Genomic DNA, 19,451 nt, shown 5'->3' with positions numbered 1-19,451 from the left:
CTGATAGCAGTAATTATGGGCTTGGAGCAGAGTTATTTCAAGAAAGAGTAGAGAATGGAGTTAAGATACATTGTACCATAGCATTTGCAAGCAGAATGTTGCTCAAGCATGAGAAAAATTATACAGTCACAGAGAAGGAACTTTTGGCAATTCATTGGGCTTTTAAAAAATTTAGAATTTACCTTATTGGACATAAAACCATAGTATTTTCGGATCATAAAGCTTTGAGTTACTTACAAGAGTGCAAATTATACCACAGTAGATTGACCAGATGGGCAATATTTCTGCAACAGTTTGACTTCGAAATCAAACACATTAAAGGTTGTGAGAATGTAGTAGCTGATTCACTTTCAAGGTTACCAATTGGGGGAGAAAAGGAGATTTTTGAACAAGAGGAGGAAAAGCAATTTAAAATTAGATACTTAAAAGGGGTGGAAAATGAGAAAACAATTAGAGCTATGTGTAACAAAATTAGAAAAAATCAAAATTTGGATCAGAGTTGGAAATTAATCAAAGAATGTTTAGGCAAGAAGGGGTATGAGAAACTTGATAAATTTTACAAATTACATAAGGGGATTTTATTTCGGAGAACAGATGTAGATTCTGATAATTGGAAACTGTGTTGGCCAGAGGCAGATGCTGATAAGCTGATCATTTACATACATGAAAGTTTTGGTCATTGTGGGATACAGAAGTGCATTCAAAAGATACAAGAAAATGTTTATTTTTACAATATTGGAAAGAAGGTAAGAAAAGAATTGGCAACCTGTGACAAATGTCAGAGAGTTAAAGTGAGCAATCAAAGATGTGGTGGAGAGATGCAAAACATTATTCCGGAAAAACCTTTAGATCTTATCGCAGTGGACTTATATGGAATGTTACCAAAGAGTAAAGGTGGTCACTGTTACATATTTGTTATGGTAGATGTATTTTCAAAATTAATTAAACTATATCCAGTGAAAAAAGCTACTAGTCATGAAATTATAATAAAAATTGAAAGAGATTATTTCGCACAGGTGGGTAAACCAAAAGCTATATTATCAGATAATGGTTCACAGTTTACTTCAAAAATTTGGAAACAGTTTATTGAAAGATCAAAATTGAAGCATATACTTATATCTGTTTATTCTCCGTCCACCAATCCTGCAGAAAGATATATGAGGGAAATTGGGAGACTTTGTAGAACCTACTGTAGCCATAAACATCCAACTTGGTTTGAGCACATTCGAAATTTTGAAGATATTATGAATAGCCTACAACATAGTTCCACAGGATTTACACCGTATGAGATTATGTTTAATATTAGACCTCCAAATCTTATATCAGAACTTATTGAATTTCCTATATGTACACCTTTAACTATGCAAGAGAGAGAAGATATTGTCAGGGAAACTATGAGGAAACAAGGGGAAAAGAGGAATAAAAGACATAACAATAGGGTAAGATTAACCACTTTTAAAATTGGGGATCTTGTTCTGGTCAAATCTCATGAAAAATCAAAAATGTTAACTTCAGAAATTAAAAAATTCTTTGATATCTATATTGGGCCTTTTGAAGTCATAGAAAATCCACACCCTAATGCTTATCGTTTGGTGTATCCTAAGTCAAAGAAATTATTTGGTCTCAGGAATGTTGTCTCTTTAAAACTGTATAAACAGAAATCATAATTTCAAAAAATTTAAATAATCTATTATCATCAAAAACAAAAGTCCTCCACTGGAATATGCTTGTTAGGTCAAACTACCTGTACAACCAAGTATGTATATTTGCATGTATAAATTAATAATTTGAAGTCACATGTTAATTGAAACTGATGAAAAAACACTGATGTAACAAAGAATGAGAGAAAGATTTATTTTTACTATTTTTACAAAAAAAAGTCTCCCTAGTGAGCATTTCTGAATTTTTTTCTAATTTTTGGAAGCTAAGTCTTCCCTGTGGGTGAAGGCATGCATGTGAGGACATGCATGCAAAGGTATAAGTTTCAAAACCAATTTTAGATAAAGCCTCATGATATATGAGCAGTTTATTGTTGTTTATACTGATGCTGTGGGGAGCAAAAGTACTCTTCATAAGAATGTGACTTGTAGTAATATTGTAGTAGAAAGGAAAGTGTACATAAATAATTGCAAAAAAAAAAAAAAATTTAGATAATACTGATGTATCTTTAGCTGTACTAAAAGAAGAAAATCATAAGAAAAAAAATACAAAAAAAAACATGAGTAAAAAAAAAGAAAATCATAAGCAAAAAAAAATAAACAAAAACAAAAAAAAACGTGACTAATAAAAAAAATAAAAAAAAATCAGAAGTTAAAAAAAATATATATGTATGAAAAAATTAAATTAAATCTTATTCTAGCAAAGGAGTTTTACCTTTCTATTATTTTTAATCTGTATGCTGTATGTTAGAATATTTCTCATGTATGTTTTATACCATATATATTTGTCATGTCAAATAATTTCTTTACTTGAATTTTTGTGTATGGGATTGATGGGGAAGTATCATTGCAACAACAGCCAGTAACAAGTCCACAGATTCAAAGAATCCAAATTTAGAAGAGGTTATCAGACTGCATCATTAGTGTACTAATTATGTAATACAGATCCATTACTGAGAGTGGTCGGGATTTTGTTGTATATGTCCATAACAACAAAAGCCCTGGGGAGCAGTTGTAATGGATCTGGGAAATGTTATTTTTTTTTTACCTTATTTTTCGATACCGAAGTGTAAATGTTTTCTTATATTTTTGTCAGAATTTATTATAATTTGTCTTATTACATGTTAATTTACCTCTGTTTTTGAGAGTGAAAGCATATTGTTTACTATTAGGAAATGTATCGAAGAACAGCAAAGAGACTGATTACAAATGGAAACTTGTGGATTGTGTAAAGTATCTTTGACGTTAGAGTCGTCTTTGACTATAGTCAGTCGGCAGCTAACTGTTGGTGTGTGATGATGGAAGAACATTTTGAAGGTCGAAGTCCTAAATAATTTTGAATTATGTTACTATTATTTTTGTATTGACTACAAAGAAGAAACTGTATTTAAAACACCAAAATGAGAGAAACACTTTGAACCACGTCATTTCTGCAGCCGACAACGATGCATTGTGGAATCATACTTAGACAACTGAAGCCAAGACTTATATCGCCTTACAAACATCTAATGGAAAAGGTACTGTCACGAAATATGGCAAATTTAAGTTAATTAAAAAATATTGACCATATTTTCAACTTGTGTCTTTCCGGGAAGCCGTATTTCACCTGTAGGCACCGTCAGCAACACCAGTACTGGAGGAGCAATACGAAATTCACAAGTCATCCGTATACAGAGGAAAGGAGACCGACAGCCCTACAGCAGCTGCTAGGCCGTTAATGGCCACTAAAAATAAAGATACACTCAATACGGAGCCCTGTGGAACGCCATTCTCCCGAATACGGGGGGAACTATGGGAGGCACCAATTTGGACAGGGAAAGTACGGATCGAAAGGAAGTCTTGGATAAAAATCGGGAGTTGGCCCTGGAGACCCCACTCGTGCAAAGTCTCAAGGATATTCTGTCGCCAGGTCGTGTCGTATGTTTTACGTAAGTCAAAAAAGACGGCAACCAGATGATGGCGTCTGGAAAAGGCTGTTCAGATGGCAGACTCGAGGGACACAAGATTATTAGTGGTAGAGCGACCCTGGTGGAAGCCACCCTGACATGGAGCCAGTAGGCCACGTGACTCCAGGACCCGACCCAACCGCCGATACACCATACATTCCAGCAGCTTATAAAGAATGCTGGTGAGGCTGATGGGCCAATAGCTACCCACATCAAGCAAATTTTTTTGGGTTTTAGCACCAGAATGATGGTGCTCTCCTGCCATTGCGATGGAAAGACACCATCACACCATATCCGGTTGAAGATGACGAGGAGATATCGCTTGTAGTCAGACGAGAGATGTTTAATCATCTGACTGTGGATCCGATCTGGCCCAGGAAGTGCATTGTGGCAATGTGCAAGGGCGCTGAGGAGCTCCCACACTGTAAATGGGGCATTTTAAGGTTCACTGTGGCGTATAGTGAACGAGAGGACTTTCCTTTCCATCCATTGTTTGAGGGTGCGAAAGGCTGGGGGTAGTTCTATGATGCAGAGGCTCGAGCATAGAGCTCAGCAAAGTGCTCAGCAATCGTGTCTGCATCAGCAGAGAGCACGCCATTGGTGTTAACGCCAAGGACACCTGTTGGGGTCTGGTACCCAAAAAGACCCAGACTTGGGAAGGTGACATGTGGCACCCAATGGTCGACACGTACCTCTCCCAACACTCTCGTTTCCTTCGTTTTATAAGCTTGCGAACGCAGGGATGGAGCCGCTTATAGGCTACTAGGTGCTCTATGGAAGGGTGTCGCGTATGTCGCTGTAGAGCTCGCCAACAGTCTTTAATTGCCTCAGCGACTTCCGGTGACCACCAAGGGACTGCTTTCGCCGGGGTCACCCTCAAAAACAAGGGATCGCGTTTTTCGCCGCAGAAATTATCGTTGTAGTGATTCGCTCAATCACAACATCGATAACACCGTGTGGAGGATATTCAATGCTGACAGAAGTGACGGCTTCCCATACTGCCTCGTTTAATGCCCATCTCGGTAGGCGTCCGTGGGCACGACGCCGGGGGAGTGACAGGAAGATGGGGAAGTTGTCACTACCACAAAGGTCGTCATGTGCTCTCCAGTGGATAGATGGGAGGAGTCCTGGGCTGCAAACTGATAAATCAATGGCCGAGTATCTACCATGAGCCACAATGAAATGTGTGGTGGCCCCAGTATTTAAGAGGCAGAGGCCGAGTTGGGACAGTAAATTTCCGACATCTCTGCCGCGGCCAGTAAGTACGGTGCTACCCCACAAAAGGTTATGGGCATTAAAATCTCCCAAAAGTAGGAAAGGTTTAGGGAGTTGATCAATCAGTGCAGCCAATACGTTCAGGGGTACAGCACCATCTGGGGGGAGATATCCACTGCAGACAGTTATTTCCTGCATCGTCCATATTTGACAGCCACAGTTTCAAGCGGAATTTGAAGGGGCACACAGGCTCACTACATACCAAGTTCAGGACATAAATGCAAACTCCACCTGACATTCTATTATATTCGCTATGGTTCTTGTAATATCCCCTGTAGCAGTGAAGGGCAGGGGTCTGCAGTGCCGGGAACCAGGTTTACTGGAAGACAATGCAGAAAGCAGGTGTAAAGCTTAACAGTCACCGTAGTTCAGCCAGTCGGTGGAAAAAACTACCGCAGTTCCACTGAACGATTACGGGATCGTGAGACTGGGAAGGCACGAAGCATGCAAGGAGGCAGTCTACGCCTCCAAGTCACCTACTGCCACCAGATGAGTACCTGTGCAATCGACACCCATTGTGTCTGAGGACCCAGTGAGATCTAGGCCCCCAGTGGAAGCCAGAATCTCCACCTCGTCCTCAGCGGTGGTGTGGGTGCCACCACAATCCCCTTGGTCTTGGGGGTCTTCATTCTGGATTTCTCTGGCTGGGAGGGCATCACTGAGGATGATCGTGAAGCCCTACGACCAGCTGCTTTTGGGCACTTCTGCCACTGGCTGGAGTCATCTTTACCACTAGCAGAAACCTGGGAAGGGAGAGACCCGAGGGACCCCTTCCTAGCGAGAGGAGCTAAAGAAGAGATACGCTTCTCTGGATGAGAAGTGGGGACTGGTATTCCTGATGGTTGGGGGGAAAGTGCTCCTCCTGAGGCAGGTGGTAAAGGAGGGAAATGCCCCCCACCATCAAGAAGGCAGGTGTAGTCTTCTGGCTCTGAGAACTGACTCGAACACGCGGAACTGATAGGACTACAACTGTTCTCGTAGCGGCGGCATAAGAGAAGGTCATAGCCACGGGATGTAGGCACTCAAATTTCCTCTTGGCCTAGCCACGGGATGTAGGCACTCAAATTTCCTCTTGGCCTGAGTGTACGTTAGTCGGTCCAGGGTCTTGTATTCCACGATTTTCCTTTCTTGCTGTAAAATCCTGCAGTCTGGTGAACAAGGGGAATGACGCTCTCCGCAGTTGACACAGATGGGGAGGCGGGGCAAATGGAGTGTTGGGATGGGATGGACATCCACAATCTCGACATGTGATGCTGGAAGTACAGCAGGAAGACACATGCCCAAACTTCCAGCACTTAAAGCACCGAATTGGGGGACAGATATATGGCTTGACATCACAGCGATAGACCGTCACCTCGACCTTCTCGGGTACTGCGTCACCCTCGAAGACCGAGTCGAAGGCACCGGTGGCAACCTGATTATCCCTCGGACCCCGACTGGTGTGCCCGACGAAATGAACTCCTCGTCGCTCTAAGTGGGTGTGCAGCTTGTCGTCAGACTGCAGAAGAAGGTCCCTGTGGAATATAATACCCTGGACCATATTTAAGCTGTCATGAGGCGTGATGGTAATGGAAACGTCCCCCAGCTTGTCGCAAGTGAGTAATGCCCTTGACTGGGCAGAGGATGCTGTTTTTATCAAGGCTCACCCTGACCGCATTTTGGACAAGTTCTCCACCTCCCCAAACTTGTCCTCTAAATGCTACCTCCCCAAACTTGTCCTCTAAATGCTCTACAAAAAACTGAGGCTTCATCAAGACAAAGGAGTCCCCGTCAGCTCTCGTACATACGAGATACCGGGGTGAATAAGGTTCGCTGTCATCCTCAGCCTGACGTTCCTCCCACGGTCTGGCCACGGAGGGGAACGATTTAGGGTCATACTTCCTCGCAATGTACTGAGACTCGGAATGCTTAGAGATTGCTAGTGTTCGATCACCAGCGAGTGATGACGTGGTACGCTTCATCGAGCGTCACCCACCACGGTGCCACCCACTCCGACCAGGTGCCCTCCCCACGGGTGCGACCCAGCCGCACAAAGGCCACCTGGCAGGACGGCCACCGCCAGGAGTCCCGATGCCCCAGGGTGACGGGCATCTACTCCTCGGCATATGTGGAGAGTTAACGGCACAGACATCAGCAGAGCAATCCCTGTGTAGTCGGGGGACTACATCCAACAGGGTACACGGCGGCCCCACCACGACGAACTGGCTACCGTGCTGGATACGAGGTGCAAATAATTCCACGGCCATCGTCAGTGTAGAAAACGACACTACATAGTGGGTGGAGGAAATCACACCTAGGAAGGTGTCCTCACTCAAGAGATGGAGGACGAGTGGGACTGCAATGCTACGGCGAGAAAGTGGGCTAAAGGTCTCAATGCACGATGGACACGGTGCAATGTGTAAGGCACCCTTCCCAAATTGGCTCGCTCTGAAATGGAGGTCAAACCCTACATGGGACCATCACATAAAGGCCGAAAGGTGTGAGACACTTTTAGTTGCCTCTTACGACAGGCAGGAATACCTCGGGCCTATTCTAACCCCCGGACCCGCAGGGGGAAAACCCAATTTGTTTGTCTGTTTGTGTGTGTGTGTGTGTGTGTGCGCGCACCATCTCCTGCCCCAGTACCCGTATCCAATTTGGGGCCCCCCCATTAGCTATCCTAGTTGTGTGCTGCCATCTCACGCCCTAGTCCGTGAAATTGCAAGCCCAGCTGTCAGCCACCTGCCTCCTCTAGCTGCACCCCTAGCCATCCCACGGACGGCTCCGCACTCTCCCAAGAGCTGCTAGACGCTTCCCCTGCAACTCCCTCTCAGCCTCCTGCCTCTCTCCATCACTCACCTCACCTCATATTACCCCACCCCACACCTCGCCCCAGTACAATCGTGGTGGGCACAGAAAAGAGCTGGCAGCCAAATGAGTAAAATGTAGGGAGACAGGGATGTGCGTGTGTGTGTGTGTGTTTTTGCGTGCACGTTTTCCCTACAAGCTTGAAAAAGCAAGCCCATTTCAAAAGCTAGCAAAGCTCTGTACCTTTTGTTGTTTGTACCTATCGATGACACAGCGCTTCTGCCTTTCAGTGAGTTGTCTGCTTTATTCCTAAATAATTCTTAATTCTCAACCTGAACTTTCTGTACATGATTACAACTGTGAGTATAACTTTTTTACTAAACTATATTAGAATCATCACTTTTCTTTAGATGATACAGATAATGTGCCACAACTGGAATGCGAAAACAATGTTTCCCTCAAATTCTTATGTTTCCAGTATACTCGTGACTTGCAGGCACATCCAACTTCCTACTTCTTAATATCTTTCTGCTCATAAATACAGACACCAATTAAAACATGAATTGTGCTTATGTACGGTAAAAATCTGTATTGTATTCTACATCCATCTTGTAAATTTACCCTCAGCCATTGACGTGAGCAGTTACCTAAACCACTCCGCAGCACTTGTAGCTGGCTCCCACACACTATTATGCTGAGCTAGGGACACCACCGCAGTATTGCTGACTGAAAGAATTCAACTCTCTCCATAAACCCGCCAATGGGAAGACCAGGTGCCACCATCTGAGGTAGACGAGGTTTCGGTGAGGTAGCGGTCGCAACAGCGGCTGCTCTCTTGCTGTCAGTTTCCTTATCCTCTGGATGTGAACACCAGTCCTCCTCACTGACAGTGAAATGCTCTTTTTAGTCTGGACCGTGTGCAGTTCACTCTACAGCCGTATCCAGTTTCCGTGAATATTGCACCCCTTAGTGGTAATTCCTGGGGATAAATCCATTTTTCTCTGATTCCTAGCATTTCTCATTTTATGTGTAAGAATAGCCTCCCGGATACCCGCCTGAGCTCCTGATACCATTCTGATCGTGTACACTTATCAGTCATTGGTTGTTAAGTATCTACAACTGCACTTATATGCAATTACAAAGTACAAATTGAAAATATAATGTAATTGGATATCTAAAAAGTCTGCCCACCAAGTGGCAGGAGAACACAAATATAAAAGGTATTATGTATGCAAGCTTTCGGAGGTAGTGGCTCCTTCTTCTCGCAGAAGGTTTGAAGGGAAAAGAAGATGGGCGAGTGAAACGCACTGGTGAGGTTTAGGAAAATGGGCAGAGTTCGGAAAAGTTTCCCACAACACTGGGTTGGGAGAGACTTACTGGATGGAGTTAGAAGTAAGTCTCCCAGGCATGGGTTCTGGGTGACTTTTCTGCACTGTACCCCTTTCACTGAGCCTCTCCAGTGCTTTTCCTTCACCCCTCTTCCCTTCCTTTCAACCCTTCTGCCAGAAAAGGAGCCACTGGCTCTGAAAGCCTGCATGCGTAATACCTTTTATATTTGTGTTCTCCTGCCACTGCCAATTTATCTATCCAATTACATTATAATAGTAAAAACAAAAGTTACCACTCATCATATAGTGGAGATGCTGAGTTACAGATAGGCACAACAGAAAGACTGTCACAATATAAGGTTTTGGCCGACAAGGTGCTCATCAAAAACAGACAAAACACACGCACACGCACAAGCCAGCAACTTTCCTTTTCATAATACTGTTACATTCCATCCTGGATTTTCCATAGTTCAGTTACATTACAAAGTACAAATTGAGTATTACAAATATTTATTACCTTCTGTGGAATAAATGGATCCAGAGTTCCTTTTTGGATCCAAAATCCTTCAACACAAACATACATGTTCTCTTTCCCAGGTACTGGCAACTGTCTGCTTAATTCATTTCCAGTGTCTTTTTTACCTGACAGCACAGCACTGCAAATTCCAACACAATTTGAATGAATAGGAAATCAAAGTCATAAGTACTACAAATATAGAAAACTCCCAAAAGAAGAAAATAAACAATGCTTATAATGTAAAAGTCATCAGAAAACAAGGTTTCGAATAAAACACACACACACACACATTATGTGTGGAATAACTAGGAAATAAATGGAAGAAATAGCACAGATTGAAATTCTGGAGTACTCCAAATAATGTGCTGCATGTGATGTAAAATCTAAACATCAAAGACAACAGAAAAATGATAAATAACGGAGAAAGTAATGGTAATAACTAACCACACAATGGCAGACAGACACATAAACAAGACTGAATAATTTGCACTTTCGGACAACGTCCTTCTTCACAGCAAACTAGTATAAAATACATACACAAACATTCACAAGTCCGCAGCTATACTGTTGTGAGGGATTTTACTGGATGGAAAAATGAGGGGATAAGGAGGAAGAAGGGAAAGACTCAGTTGGAGGGAAGGAGTCCACTGGCTGGGAGAGAGGTGCAGCAAACAACTCAGTGACATACTTCACCAAGGCTTCGACAACCTACATACGTGTCCAGAAATGAGGAACATCTTACCCCCAATGCTTCCTGTCACACCCCATGTGGTACTCCACTGTCCACCCAAAGTACAGAATATTCTGGTCCATCTTTGCACTATACCTATGGCCAACGACTTGCCATTCACATCACACGCCTGTGGAAGACTCGGGTGCAAAACCTGTCCTGTGCACCTACAGAACACATCCTATTCCAGTTCCTTCACAGGTATATCCAATCACAGGCAGAGCTACTACTGCAAGAAATCACGTTGTATACTGTATCAGTTCTGCTGCAGCTCGTGCACGACCTTTTACGTGGTCACGACGACCGACGACCCGTCCACCAGAATGAATGGCCACCTCAGAGTACTGGCCACGAGCAACTTTCATCACTCGGTGGCTGAATATGCCCAAGAGAACAGCAGGTTAAACTTCACTGGCTGTTTCACAGTCATTGCCACCTCACAACCCAAATCGTGTTCTCCAAACTACTATAATGAGGACTGTTCTTGCACTCCACTCTTTGATCCTGCAGGCCTACTGACCTCAGCCTACCACATCTTTGTGCACCACACAGCTCTCTCACACCAGGGCTAGTCTGCCGGTGCCAGAGTCCCGTCCTGTGTGATTGTTGCCTTTCCTTTGCAGTCACTGGCCACTGTTCCCCCTCCTGCTTTATTTTTATTATCCCCCAATTCATCCAATACAACACCTCACCACAGTCTAGCTGCAACCTGCTGTCACATTTGGTGTTTCTGCAGGGTAATGTAGGGTACTGCCCAATAAAATGCACATCAGGTTGTTATCCTTGTGTTACAGTCATTTTTTTTCCAACATGAAGGTAATGTGCTTTTTCAGCAGTACAGTGCATGTCCACATACGGCTAGTGTGATGCGAGGTGCTCTTCGTGGTGTACAATAACTGCCCCAGCCGACGAGATCACTATATTTCTCACCAAATGAACAAGTACGGGACATGGCGAAATGGGAACATAAGTCAATCCCCAGAGCTGCAAGAACCGTTGACAAACTGCGACAAATGGAGCAAGATGTTTGGGACAAAATATTATAGGATGACATTTGGCAACTTCACGATCATTTGCACGTGAGAATGTGCAGGTGTGCTGTTGCAGAGGGGGCTACATAATGAACTGATACAACTGTTTGCTCACCCTTTGCTGTGACGAGTTTCATTTGGTCTGCCTTTAGTATCAAATACTCCTACAATGATGAACTAGCTGTCACATTGCTTGTCAATAAAATGGTCTTGTCCTTGAGGGCATTGCAACTACCCCCCCCCCCCCGCCTCCCTCCCCCCCTTCACCCCACCCAGCAGTGCATGTGGTGAGTTGCTTCATTTACTCCTTGCATTATTTAAATTTGACCCAGGACTTCCCCCTCAGCATAAAAGACAGATAAGAACTTCGTGAGATATAGAAAGAGTACAACTGCAAATGAAAGGAAATAAAAATGTGTAAACTTTAGTTGTGGAAAAAAAAGCAAGTGGAGAAAAAGACATATCTTTGAAGCTTTTTAGTGAATCATACCTCACAGCCAATATATACCTTTGGTGGGGCATTTTTCAGTGATGAACAGCAAGCACTTATTTATTCATTGTCATTGACTCACACATACACTGCCCATTTTCATGCTAGAAATATTTTATAAAATCCCTCCTGCATGAAAATGAGTACCACCTGAAATGTATCCTGACAAATAACAAATCATAGAGTGGCTGTTGGTAACCGTAACATGTCCATCCAAAAATAAACTTTTTTTTAAAAATAAGCCACACAGTTAGTATCTTTACTTATCATTATTCTAAAGCTATTCCACGATTAAATTCTGCACATAGCAAATGGCTTTGTCAAGAGCCAAGGAGAAGAAAAAATAAAACCTGAAAACCCCAACACTCTTTGATTGCAAGTACGTATCTGTTTTATTCAATGACCAGTTTCAGTTGTAATGACCATCTTCAGATTAATCTGTGTCCCTGAAGTCCTTGCGTTTCCATTAACTTCAAGAACGCAGATCAATCTCAATATGATCACTACAAATGAAACATGTTAGTCAAAAAAACAATACCTGCAATCATAGATTGTTGTGGTTTTTACATAATGTCAACCTTTGCATCACTGTTATCTTCAAAGTACTCACATCGCTCTCACCAATGAAAAGCTAAAAGGCCAATGTTAAATAAGTCTTAAAAATTGAACTTAACTGTATTCTCCGTACATGTAAGTGGTTATGTACTCCATTTATGAGCAATGTGGTCTCGGATTGAGATACCAAAGTAATAACCATAAAATAAAATTATACTTAAGTGAATAGTACACTACAGAAATGCTCTAGTTTTTAGTGATCACTTTAAGTTTTTATAACAGTGTTATGACTTACTCTCTTATAGCTCCCTCTACAACTGGATGAGAATTATAGTCCAGCTGCGTTAAAAAGCTCATACAAAAGGCTTCGTACAGAGAACGTGGCACCGACCCACACAGGTTTTTTGCAGCAACAGTCAGAGCTCGGCACAATGTCCGCAAACTGCAACAGGTAATAAGTTGGGACATTATCTGTTAAGAAAATAGCAAAATCACTATGAAAATAAAATTTCCCGGAAGATTAAAACTGTGCGCCAGAGAGGGACTCAATCCTGCAAACTCTGCCTTTCACAGGCAGCTGCTCTACTGAATAAGCTGTCCCAGTACAACTCACAGCTCTACCTCTGCCAGTACCTCATCTCCTACCTTCCAAATTTCACACAATCTCTCCTGCAAAACTTGCAGGACGAGCACTCTCGGAAGAAAGGATACTGCGCAGACAAGGCTTAGCCACAGTTGGCGGATGTTTACAGAATGGAGTTTTCACTCTGCAGTGGAGTGTGCTCCGATGTGAAACTTCGTGGCAGATTAAAACTGTGTGTCCGACCAGGACTCAAACCTAGGAACTTTGCCTTTCACGAGGAAGTGAAGCTGTCTAGGCAGATCATGTGTCCTAGATGGATAGTTTGGGCACAGAGCACTTGCCCGAAAAAAAAAAAAAAAAATGCATGAGGTTCGAGTTAAAGCCTGGCACGCAGTTTTAATCTGCCAGGAAGTTTCAAATCAGTGCACACTTCACTGGAGACTGAAAATTCATTCTGGGAACTTATCTGCAAAGTAGTTTCAAAACATTGCAGGCTCCATTTCAGAGTGAAAGAATCATCATGGAGAAATGAAAATGGCTGGTGGAATAATTTCTACGTATTAAGTCATTTCTGAAACAGAGTATATGTGTTTTACATACCAACACAATAAATTTATCATAAACAACAATGTTGACCAGTACAGATACAACAAGCAACAAAGAGGAATCTAGTGGTAATTATTGCAATGGAAATAATGTTGTGTGTTATACGGTCTTCAGGAGATCAATCTGAAAGAAGAGGGAAACAGAGTCAAACAATTAAAAAAACTTAACTTCATTTCTAAGTGAAACATTTTACACTATCAACACAAACTGGTGCAACTCCTAGTCACCAAACATTCTACTTTTCCCTCAAAAGATATACGTCATATGATTAATGGCATGTAGAACTCCTATCACTTACTATTATGGCATTTAATATTCTCAGAAGTCTTTGATACTGTGAAGATGAGATTTGTTTCCGGTTTTTCTGAAGCTTCATTAGTTCTTTTTATCGGATATGCAACAGACACTCTACCACACCCCAAAAACGTTTGATATGAGTAAGACTGAGGCACTGAACAGGCTTTTTCTTTGAATGATGATGCAACAATTCTTCCTTTGTAAGGATAGTGTTAACAGGTAGGTACCAAAAATATCCACATTCAAATATTTGGCATAGTGTAACATGTGCTTAGTCGTCTATAAACTGTTTTCATATGCACTTTCATTTTGTTTTCTTGTCAGTCAAAGCTGATGGTTTTTACTGAAATTAGTGAAAACACCCTCAGGCCATTACATCACTTTCAACCAGATCCACTGTAACCACAAGACTCTCAGATAAATAGCATTTGCAGGCACATGCTAGGTTCGCCTCACCCCTTACAAGTAACACTTTTACAGTGTGACAACACATTTCCAGAAAGCCATTTCCACCACTGCTCCACAGACCAATGAGGATATTTACTGGACCCCTCTAAGCCACTTATCTTCGAATGGCTCATTCTTTTATGCTCTTCAAACCTGAGCTGCAAAAAGCATTTTGCAATAGTGACATGACTCACAGTTTTTGAAAGATGCTTTGCAGTTTGGTAGTGACTGAGTTAATGTCTTGGATTTACCAGAAACAGTTATGAGGTTTAGTGTTTCCATGATGTTCACTACACAACCTTCTTCATTTTTTTCTGTTTCATCTGCGATATGCTCCACTAATGATGGGAAATCATCTACCTAAAATTTGGCAATTACTTTTTCTTTTTACTCCGGTCTGGGTGCCATTCCTCTCACCCCAAACATCAACAACTACTCCATAGCGAGAAATTTTTGTGCGCTATTTGTCTGCAAACTGTGTAAATTTTGTTCTGTGTATCTGTATCTTAGTTATTTGTGTGTGAGAGAGATGAGGATCAAGCCTTGTGGACTACCATCCTGCTAGACACCTATACAAGTGTGAAAAACTGACTAAAAGCCACACACAGTTTGGCTGGTGTGCCAGGCCACCTGCCATTAATCCGGTGGGCATATCTGTTCTGGGCATGGCTCACACTCATGTCTCCAAAGCCATCTTGTTTTAAATTATATTAACAAATCATATTTTCACTTCACACTGATATCGCTTTTTAAAAAATGTAACTCCTGTGAAATATCTATGGCAGAATGGCTAAAAATGTGGACGACTATAATTGCGCACATGAACTCAGCTGAAACTTCCTGGCAGATTAAAACTGTGTGTCGGACCAAGACTCGAACTCACTCCTGAGTTCGAGACATGGCTTAGCCACAGCCTGGGGGATGTTTCCAGAATGAGATTTTCATTCTGCAGTGGAGTGTGCGCTGATATGAAACTTCCTGGCAGATTAAAACTGTGTGTTGGACTCAGTCCGGCACACAGTTTTAATCTGCCAGGAAGTTTCATATCAGCGCACACTCCACTGCAGAATGAAAATCTCATTCTGGAAACATCCCCCAGGCTGTGGCTAAGCCATGTCTCCGCAATATCCTTTCTAACAGGAGTGCTAGTTCTGCAAGGTTTGCAGGAGAGCTTCTGTGAAGTTTGGAAAGTAGGAGATGAGGTACTGGCGGAAGTAAAGCTGTGAGGACGGGGTGTGAGTCATGGTTGGGTAGCTCAGATGATAGAGCACTTTCCCACGAAAGGCAAAGGTCCCGAGTTCGAGTCTCGGAGTCTCGATCTGGCACACAGTTTTAATCTGCCAGGAAGTTTCATACCAGCACACACTCCGCTGCAGAGTGAAAATCTCGTTCTATGAACTCAGCTGTTGCTCTATGCTTAGTCACTCTGACAGAACACACTCCCATAATGTTGACAAACTGTTCTCGTGCAGATATACGCTCAGAGGGAAAATCCACCGTTACACAGTGCACATCCAGTGGATCATTCAGGAAACATGCAGCCACTATATCCTTCTGTCATAACGTAAACATGCTCACCTTGGGTCTAAGGATGGACATTATTTATACTTTAGCAAATTTACATCTTTCCTGGTGCATCTTTGTTCCTCCATGCTACTTATTTTCTCAAATATATAACATTATCATTTGCTTTATATGTTTGCAAGATTTAAGATTAGGATACTATTTTTACAAATAACATATGTTTCCAAGATTTAGCATTACTATATTATTTTTACAAATAACAGAATATGATAATAAAGGTAAGAAAAAATAACTATTGTCTTGTGTGGGCAGTGACACACTAATCATTATCTCCTTTTACACTTCACAGCAACATGGGACAGTTACAAATCTTTCCATCTAGTTTGGTTTGACGACTGTTTTGTTTTCTTTTAGAGTGCAAAACCAACTAAGGTCATAAGCGCCCATGTCAGAACCTCAAAACAGTAATACAAAAAAAAAAAAAAAAAAAGGAATTAAAAATGACTACACGTTAAGTGCAGTCAGTGGGAGGAAAGAGAGCTAAGAACAAGGACTTCCTTTTGGAGAAAGGCCCACAAATACGCTGTAGACACACTGGGATCCTGAACTAGAGATTAAATAATGTCCACTGCTATACTGCTATGACAGATAAAAAGTAAAACGTGGTTGACGGGTCGTTCGCTAAAATGCCCAATAACTCAGAAGGCAAATATACATTGGAATGTAAGTGGTTAAAAAAAAAAGGGCATTCGGTCAGGAAATGGCACACTGTCAAAGGTTGATGACAATGAGCACGAGATGGTGAGGGATTACCACTTAACAAATGATGGTGGCTAAAATGACAGTGCCCAAAATGTGACCTAGCTAAAATGATCTCATGGCGAGTGGGCCGAGGGGGGGGGGGGGGGGTGTCAGTCAGCCAAGCCTCTGGGAGAGCTTTAATCCCCCGGAGCATGTTCCCATGAACGGAAGACCAGTGATGACACCAAAGTGACACCACCTTCTGACAGACAGCAACACGGAGATAATAGGAAGGAATGGAAGAACTTGCTGGCCGGGGTAGGAGGAATGCAGCCTTGGCAGCAGGATTAGCAGATTCGTTTCCCATCAGACCGACGAGACCGGGAACCCACACGAACATCACATCCAGGAGTGAGCAAGTGGAGGTTTTCTTCGACCTGTTGCACTAAAGACTGGACTGTGTACAGCACACAGAGGCTCTAAAGGGCACTGAGAGAATCAGAGAATATGACACAATTGAAAAGCCTGTGTCAGCAGCTGTACTGCGTTGCCTGATATAGGGTGAAGAGCTCTGCAGTAAATATTGAGCAGTGTGCTGGAAGCCAATACCAAAAATTGTCAGGGCCAATGGTGAAGGCACACGCGACGCCACAGTCAGTCCAAGAGCCATCATATACGCAAAGGGCTGTGTGAAGGTCGAGAAACTTACAGTGACAGATTGCGTCTGCAGTAGCTTCCTTAGGAAGCGAATGAAGTCTACGGTGAACACGACCCGTCGCATGAAGCCAAGGTGGTGAAGGGTTGACATCCATCAGGGAAGTGGCAAACAACATCAGGGTGTATACGTGGACAAGGAAAAAAAATCCCCGGATTTTTCCCGGATTTCCCAGTTGAAAATACACTTTCTCCTGGGTGAAAATACACTTTTTCCGTGTTAAATGACAGTACACTTTTCCTCGGCACCGTACAACTTATCAATCCTTAGAATGTTTATGGTTTTCTACACAGACTTAGAATTTGCTGGTACTTTAGAAAACGAAACCCAAGGGGGAAAAAAACACGTTTTGGAAAGATCTTTGATGTGCAGCAACATGTACGCTGCATTTCTTCGTTTTACGGAAGTATAAATTCGAATTCCACCAAACACTGCATATTACTTTCCGAAGCAATGAAATCGAGATTGCGACGCGCTTTTGTAAGCCAGTCGTATCTCATGTCACGTGACCTCGGCAGCTGATGACAGCATAGGACACGTGGTGTAGTCAACCAATAGCAAGATCACTCTTCAGTAGCGCGAACACACAAAAAAGAAAAGTCAATGGTTTAAATTAATACACATAGTTTTGCTAGAAGAAAAACAAAGCTTTCACAAATAATATTGGCCTCGAAGATTAATAAGCTGCAAGAGAAGCTAAGCTTCCACATAAAATGCTGACCATCTTGCGCGTGTTACACTTTAAGGTACATCACACAAATGTGCCAGTAAAATTTTTAATAACGTAAATGTCTGATCTTCTAGGCTCGAAATTCTTCTAGATGGTCATCCTCAAAGAGTTGATTTTTAAATGAGAGTCAAACGCTCTGTGATTTAAGAAATACATCGTACATTCTCGCACATAGTTAATCTTGCGTAAAAGGAAATTTACTTTGAAAGTAACACTTTTCAAACCACCATTCGCAATATTTTCCCATGACCTGTTAGAAATTGGTTCATTTCAGCAGTTGCCAGAGAGCACCAGATAACAGGTGTCACTGCGCCTGCGCAGCTTTGATGACGCAGGAAGCCCGCATGTTCATAGGTGTAAAATATTAAAAGATCTTGCATTATGTCATAAAAGAAACAAGACATCAAAGGACACTTCAGGAGCATCGGAATTTCGTGAACTATACTAAAACGCATAATTCGGCTTAATGTGCACAATCATATGTCCAGATTCAGATGTAAATTTTCTTGAGTACCAGTACTATATGGAGAAGAAGTAAAAACTTTGAGGTTCGCCGATGACATTGTAATTCTGTCAGAGACAGCAAAGGACTTGGAAGAGCAGTTGAACGGAATGGACAGTGTCTTGAAAGGAGGATATAAGATGAACATCAACAAAAACAAAACGAGGATAATGGAATGTAGTCAAATTAAATCGGGTGATGCTGAGGGGATTAGATTAGGAAATGAGACACTTAAAGTAGTAAAGGAGTTTTGCTATTTAGGGAGTAAAATAACTGATGATGGTCGAAGTAGAGAGGATATAAAATGTAGACTGGCAATGGCAAGGAAAGCGTTTCTGAAGAAGAGAAATTTGTTAACATCGAGTATAGATTTAAGTGTCAGGAAGTCTTATCTGAAAGTATTTGTATGGAGTGTAGCCATGTATGGAAGTGAAACATGGACGATAACCAGTTTGGACAAGAAGAGAATAGAAGCTTTCGAAATGTGGTGCTACAGAGGAATGCTGAGGATAAGGTGGGTAGATCACATAACTAATGAGGAGGTATTGAATAGGATTGGGGAGAAGAGAAGTTTGTGGCACAACTTGACTAGAAGAAGGGATCGGTTGGTAGGACATGTTTTGAGGCATCAAGGGATCACAAATTTAGCATTGGAGGGCAGTGTGGAGGGTAAAAATCGTAGAGGGAGACCAAGAGATCAATACACTAAGCAGATTCAGAAGGATGTAGGTTGCAGTAGGTACTGGGAGATGAAGAAGCTTGCACAGGATAGAGTAGCATGGAGAGCTGCATCAAACCAGTCTCAGGACTGAAGACCACAACAACAACAACAGTACTATATTATCTCATGTTTGGTTCTTTATTATGGCATAATGCCATACGAGCTAGAAGATGGAAAATGTGCACTTGAAATGCAGCAAACAGTTGAAACTAGCCAACAGTGTGAAATTAAACACATCGTTTCAAATAAATTGACTGCCTCAGCGCAA

General features: G+C 42.2%; 1 protein-coding gene across 1 annotated transcript in view; it reads right to left on the bottom strand.

The window, feature by feature from the left end:
* LOC126203510 (midasin-like) overlaps window positions 1-19,451 on the bottom strand; it is a 311,918-nt gene that overhangs the window by 209,703 nt on the left and 82,764 nt on the right. Inside the window, exons 16-17 of the mRNA XM_049937836.1 lie at window positions 12,613-12,759; window positions 9,512-9,650 (exon numbers count right to left, since the gene is read on the bottom strand). Coding sequence (XP_049793793.1) covers window positions 9,512-9,650; window positions 12,613-12,759 — 286 coding nt within the window. The remainder of the gene's footprint in view (window positions 1-9,511; window positions 9,651-12,612; window positions 12,760-19,451) is intronic.

Source organism: Schistocerca nitens, chromosome 9 (assembly GCF_023898315.1).
Source record: "Schistocerca nitens isolate TAMUIC-IGC-003100 chromosome 9, iqSchNite1.1, whole genome shotgun sequence".
Lineage (NCBI taxonomy): Eukaryota > Metazoa > Arthropoda > Insecta > Orthoptera > Acrididae > Schistocerca > Schistocerca nitens.
Note: the sequence above shows the minus strand (reverse complement) of the source record. Positions and strands in the feature narration are given on the sequence as shown.